This window comes from Haliotis rubra, unplaced genomic scaffold (assembly GCF_003918875.1).
Source record: "Haliotis rubra isolate DU_JTF1 unplaced genomic scaffold, ASM391887v1 Scf3, whole genome shotgun sequence".
NCBI classification, from domain to species: domain Eukaryota; kingdom Metazoa; phylum Mollusca; class Gastropoda; order Lepetellida; family Haliotidae; genus Haliotis; species Haliotis rubra.
This window is the reverse complement of record NW_025766968.1, coordinates 7,969,949-7,976,152: the sequence shown is the minus strand read 5'-3', so window position 1 is coordinate 7,976,152 and position 6,204 is coordinate 7,969,949. Positions and strand designations below refer to the sequence as shown.

The window sequence follows — 6,204 nt, the reverse complement described above, 5'->3', positions numbered from 1 at the left end:
TTTTCTTGGAGGACATAGTCTCCCAGTCGTCTCAGGTAAAAGCAGTTCGCTGTGTAGCGTTGCGTTCCTTGGATATCCTCGAAATATGTCGTCGGGGGTTTCGATTGCTTGCCTTCATTGTGTTTCTGACGTTGTAGGCGTCATAGCTGCGTTCACGTACTTCACCAAAGCAGCGAACAGTTAACACCTTCATCACTTCGGGATCTCCATCCATATTAAGCATAGACGTTTTGATATAAATGAAATACTGTCAAAAGCGGCTTTAAACTATCTCATTCGCCCATTGTGTGTTAAATTTCAGTTAGATCAGTTGGTACGGAAACTGAACATGCGTTTCTATCAGCATGAATGGGACATTACGAACAGAACACCACGAACTGCGTGTCAGTATAAACATCGACAACTCCGCGTTTGGCCGTTTAGTTTTACTTACAGTACTGTCTTCTGTTATGGTATTGTTGGATACGTTTAAAGAGTTTGTAAGTAAGTGCTGCCGTGTACAAACCGGGAATGCTATTGTGATGTAATAAGATCACGTTTTACTTGGTCTTTCCTTAGTGTCTCTCAATGCCTTCCTTTCAAGTAACTGAGAGCAATGCGCAATCCGTAAACCTTTACCGCGGCGTGATAATTGTTATTGTATTATGATTATGATTATAATTATAATAGTAAACCATACACATACACATGTTTTCTTCGTAAAACTGGTACTATTAATGCCAAAGAAAATATTTTCATTTTCATTTTTCTATGAAGCAGATCTCAGTGTTTCTTCCCCTTTGGGCGGTGGGGTAGCCTAGTGGTTAAAGCGTTGGCTCGTCACGCCGAAGACCCGGGTTCGAATCCCCACATGGGTACAATGTGTGAAGCCCATTTCTGGTGTCCCCCGCCGTGATGTTGCTGGAATATTGCTAAAAGCGGCGTAAAACCATACTCAGTCTTCCCCCTTTTGTCAGAATACATACATTTATTCCCTTACGCGTCATACACTGGAGTAGTGACAACCACGTGTCTCCAATATGTCAATGAGAAAGAAAAGGAACGACTTTGCCTTATCAAACTACAGTGATTTTATTGTGAAAAGACAAACAATATGGACGAATACATGTCATATGTATATAACAAAGTCTGATTCCAAACTGATAGAAAGAATGAACAAGACACCATTTTATATCACATAAGCTGAAATGTACACTGATCAATATGATACTGGTGATGTTGATCAAATACAGACATATATTGTTCATTTCTATCCCCACATAGGTACAGTGTGACAATCACCATCCCATTGTTTCCGCCGTGGGGAATACAACGTTGTTACATCCTATGGATCCACAATACAATACAGAATCAATACCTACTAGTGTTGGGAATTGGTTAAAATCTCATAATTGATGATTGATTCATTACTACCGATCATCATCGAAAATAATTGGTTAGCGTCATTTATTAGCACATTAAAATAAGGGGAAAAAATGTAGTTCTTCTGGGGTTTTTTGGCAAAATTTCACATCTTTAAAGGATGACTAGTATGTTAGGAACATAAATTTCTTGGAATCTTTAAGATAAATTCAATCATGACCTGAAACGAGCTTGTAGTGCTTACGAAATGTAACAGACAAAACCAACCATGTGAAAAATATTGTTAATGAAAACAAGTGTTCCAGAATTGTTTGTGTTCGATTATGAGAAATTATGATCGATTGCTTGGTCGTTTAGTCACTACGACCAATCTTCGATTATTTCAATTAATCGGACCACCACTAATACCTACTAAACTATCAACGCCTCATATATACAACTACATCTCTCAGTCATACATTAACAAAAGTATATCCGGACCATATTTTGACTAAAGAGTGATAAAAACGTTACTTTTATTGTTTGATCACGAATGCTTTCGATACACTTATAAGGGTATTCATTTTGTCTAAAAGGTTCCAGCTCTAGGAGAGACAATCCAATGTGCGAGTCCCTTGTGGTCTTTTTTTGTTTTGGGCAAATAAGCAATACCAGTTGGTTTTGTATCAGTATATCAAAAAACAACTCACCACTCAAGACGGTTTCTTATGTTCACATAAAACACAAAACCTGACTAAATATAGACTGGTAATCGAAACTGTGGAGAAAAGTCTCCCATAAAATACATTGTGCGACTAATAACACACTGGTTCATATTACCTATCAAGCACAGTATCGGTTGGGTTAAATATATACATCATATATTAATGTTATTGACAGACATGTCACTAAACTTCATACTGGCTACACAACATCACACGGCAACACTATCACATTTATGTCCAACATGCACAACGAATCTAAGCGTTGTAAATATCAATATCTCTAAGTGCGTATTTTATGTATTGCTACTACACTCAACACAAGTGTTTTTTGACAAATCATAGTAAGTACATTGCAAACGTATTCACACTTGATGAACAATTTCGAAAATATAGTATGACCAGAAATTATTGAGAATTGTAGGAATATGTTTAATTGGATTTATGGTATAAACAACCTTGACCAGCTATCAAGTGCTTGGTTTCATTCAAGAGAGACAACTTCGTTAATCCTTTTTCATTAGTTTCTGAAGAGTTATCCCCCTTTCTTTACTTGCTAGCAGACGACATTTTCAGTGATCCTCAGTATGGATGATTTAGAGAAGAGGAAGTTGATTTTAGAGTATTATAACAAGGACATCAGATCAGCTAAAGTGATTTCAAGTAGAACAGGCATCCCTTTGTCCACTGTTTATCGTGTTTTGAAAAATATTGCAAATGGATATGGCATTGAGCACCAGGGAGGCGCAGGTAGGCCCAGAAAATTGACTGTCGGTGACAGGAGGCGGCTTGCTATTCTTGTTTCTAAAAACAAACGAAGGAGTTTAGAAAACTTAAGGCTGGATATGATTGATAGAGGAACTGTGGCTGTCTGTAAGGAGACAATTAGAACTGAGCTGCATGCAATGGGTTGGCAGAAAAGTAAACCCAATAGAAAATGTTTGGGGACTTATGAAGGAAAGTGTCAATAAGAAAAATCTGACAAATATTGCTGAAATGAAAGAAGAGGTGGTCCGATATTGGGACAGCGTGGACCACGACTTTCTAACTTCTTTGATCAGAAGTATGCCCCGCCGCGTTGAAGGCTGCATTGCTGCCTATGGTGACTTGACAAAATACTAACTGTTCACCTGTCTTTGAATCTGGAATTATGTTCTGCTAATATTCACATTTAATACGTGAGTAATGAGTGAAAGAAAATAAAGAATTTACTATCTTAAAATTCTCAATAATTTCTGGCTGTACTGTATTAAAAGGTATGACAGTCGTTTAGTTTCTATAATATTTATCAAAGGAAAATCCAGCTGCTCGGGATGAATATGCCTTCATACTTCCTTGTTATTGGTTGTGTTGATCAAGTATTACAAGAGCATGCATGGGTGCTGGTGCACCTCCTCATAAGCAACACTAAACCGTCGAACATGTGTAATGGAAATTGATTTCCTGAATGATGTCACAACTGTTGCACCGGTTACATTCCCACATACGGACATTTGCACAATAATATAATTATATACGTACGACATACGTACGACGTATAGGAAGGATTGAGCAAAGTCAAGAGGCACAATCAACATGTTATGTAACATACACTCACATAACTGCCAAGATCAAAAGTAATCACCAATTATCACCGGTCAACTATGCACTAAAATTCAATATATATGAAATATAGAACGTAACTATCAAGAACAAATTCAATTCAATCAAATTCAATTCTTCAATTCAAATGTCAAAACAGTTTGCACAGTAACATTTGGTATTGGACATAAACATATGCATTCAATAAAAGAAACCGACACAACGTATCACATGAACGGCTTATGTTTGTGCTAATAATGATGATTATCATGTTATGATTGACCATTTTCCAAATATTACTCACAGCCTGAAAATGAAAAAGTTGTCAATTCATTACCGTTTGTAATTAGTCTGTTAAATGCTACTGAATATGTGTATTTCTGTGAAATACCACAAGACCAAAATAGCATAAATCATCCAAATTACCATCCCAAACAGATTTGTAACCATTATTAGAATAAGTATAAACATATAAAGAAATAGTTTAAGAAACACATGACGTAAAGCCATAAAAGAAAACGTATCCAAGCATCAGCTTCACGCCACCTATCCAATTGTCCATTACCAGAAACCCCACTCCAAACGAGATAATGTAAAACATTTAGAATGATTAATGACAGACAAATACATTACTCGTTATCCGTTGTTCCCAATCATACTGAAAATATTCATGAATCATAAAGTGATATTTTCCCGGCCTCTGCAAACCCCGGATATAGCATGAGATGTAGGGTATCAGAGTAGCATTATCTCCTCTCGTGTCTTGGAGCTGTTAAGGTTACTTCCTCTTTCCCTTGAAAATATTCTTCTGAGTTCAACACGGAAGTTTTTACCTGACACAACATATATGAAAAAGTTTGCTGCGTAATTAATTTGTGACACGACTGTAGCAACATGTGTCCAAGGCGTGATGTTGACAAAAACCGAAGGTGCATGTGAGGGGTAAATATTCAGGTAAACAAACACTATCATCGTGACTGTGATTACTGGTAAAAGGGTGGTGATGTACATGAAGCAGATTGTCAGAAGCATCATCGTGGTTTTATGACGTCTCGCCGCTCCTCGCGTTAATCTCGTGGACGACGAGTTCTCATCCGCCATTGCCCGACTGACGCTCCTGATCTTACACAGAACAGATATGTTACAGATGGACACGATAAGGATAGGAAGAATGAAACACAGCGCAAACTGGTAAAAATACACATGGAGAGACGTGTAAATAGCGGACAGTTCCGGCCGGCCTTCACACTTGTCTCCTATCTTGGTAACCATGATTAGACGGAACATCTGAGTGTAGGACATGATAACAAATATAGCTAGAATGATCACCACGGCTCCACGCTGAGTGCACAACACATGCTTCTTGAAGGGCATGAACACAACGATTAATCTTTCCTGAGCCATACACACAATAAGCCAGGACGACATTAAATAACACATGCATTCAGTGAATACATATAGTTTACATCCGGCGTCGGTGAAGTAGGTGAACAGACTTGGCTTGTGAAGGTAGTATAGCAGTTCATCTGTTGTTTTGACTTGAACCGCTATTAGGGACAAACTGTCGAACACTGCCAATGCGCAAAGGTAATGGCTGTATGACTTTTCCCGCAACATCCTTGTTTTCATCACCATGAAGGAGAGGCAGTTTCCAACAATCCCTATTAAAGCGATGATAGGCGTGACAATGACCTTGAAAATGAAGCCCCAATCGTCGGGTTTCATGTTCATCATTGGCGCTGAAAACAAACATCAACATTGTTTGAAATATGTCTCCAATACGCATGACAGTGTGCAGTCTTGCAAAAGATGTGTTAACTCATCAGTTTTAGAAAAATTAAGAAAAATCCAGTAACTAGATGTCTACCTTTTTGATGGAAGTTGTGTTCAGCCTTGAATATTAGCTTGATCATTGGTATTACCAACTGTGACACTGATTGTGCGAATTTGACTTGACGCTCGCTCTCATAGACGAGATAAATTTCACTTCAATTGGTAAGGCAGTCGCCGTGATTGATCAGGTGTCAATGAACTGAACTGAGAATGATGACTGATGCATGACCGAATAGGCTATGTGGAATAAGGAATCAAGTGGTGATTACTGATTGCGTTCGTTGATCATTGCCACCATGGTATAGCTGGACTATTGCAAGAAGTCATTTGAAAACAAAACATACTCACTCCCACACACAACTCACAACCTGGTCATGCCAGTCCATGAAACTAGAGTAAATTGATCTTGACTAAATTCCCATGGTTTTACATATCAGTGCTTCATTTGTCCTATTCAATCTTGTACGGTCCTTATTCCATCATGTTCATGGCAACCAAGTTCGAGATGAAATATAGTACAAATATTACCTGATTGATTGAAGCAAACACTACCATTACAAAAGTTGGGATCCATCTTGCTGAAACAAAAAGTCAGCGGTTTAGAATCTGTAAACAAAAGATAAATGGTGTATTTGTTCATTGTGTACATTGCAGATATTTACAGTTTAATAACATTTGCATGATGCGGTCAAAGAAATACGGAAAGCGTCAGATAAGCTGTATTTCA

At 37.9% G+C, this 6,204-nt stretch overlaps 1 protein-coding gene across 1 annotated transcript; it reads right to left on the bottom strand.

Annotated features, from left to right (window-relative positions):
* Nucleotides 1-3,376: 3,376 nt before the first annotated feature.
* On the bottom strand, nt 3,377-5,375 carry LOC124282553 (nociceptin receptor-like). Its single transcript, XM_046718560.1, has one exon. It carries the CDS (start codon nt 5,373-5,375, stop codon nt 4,380-4,382), a length of 996 nt encoding a protein of 331 aa, XP_046574516.1. The 3' UTR covers nt 3,377-4,379.
* Nucleotides 5,376-6,204: the final 829 nt, after the last annotated feature.

What these genes read in the sequence shown, in the direction of transcription:
- LOC124282553 (XM_046718560.1), bottom strand. Translation starts at nt 5,375, where the DNA reads ATGAACATGAAACCCGACGATTGGGGCTTCATTTTCAAGGTCATTGTC.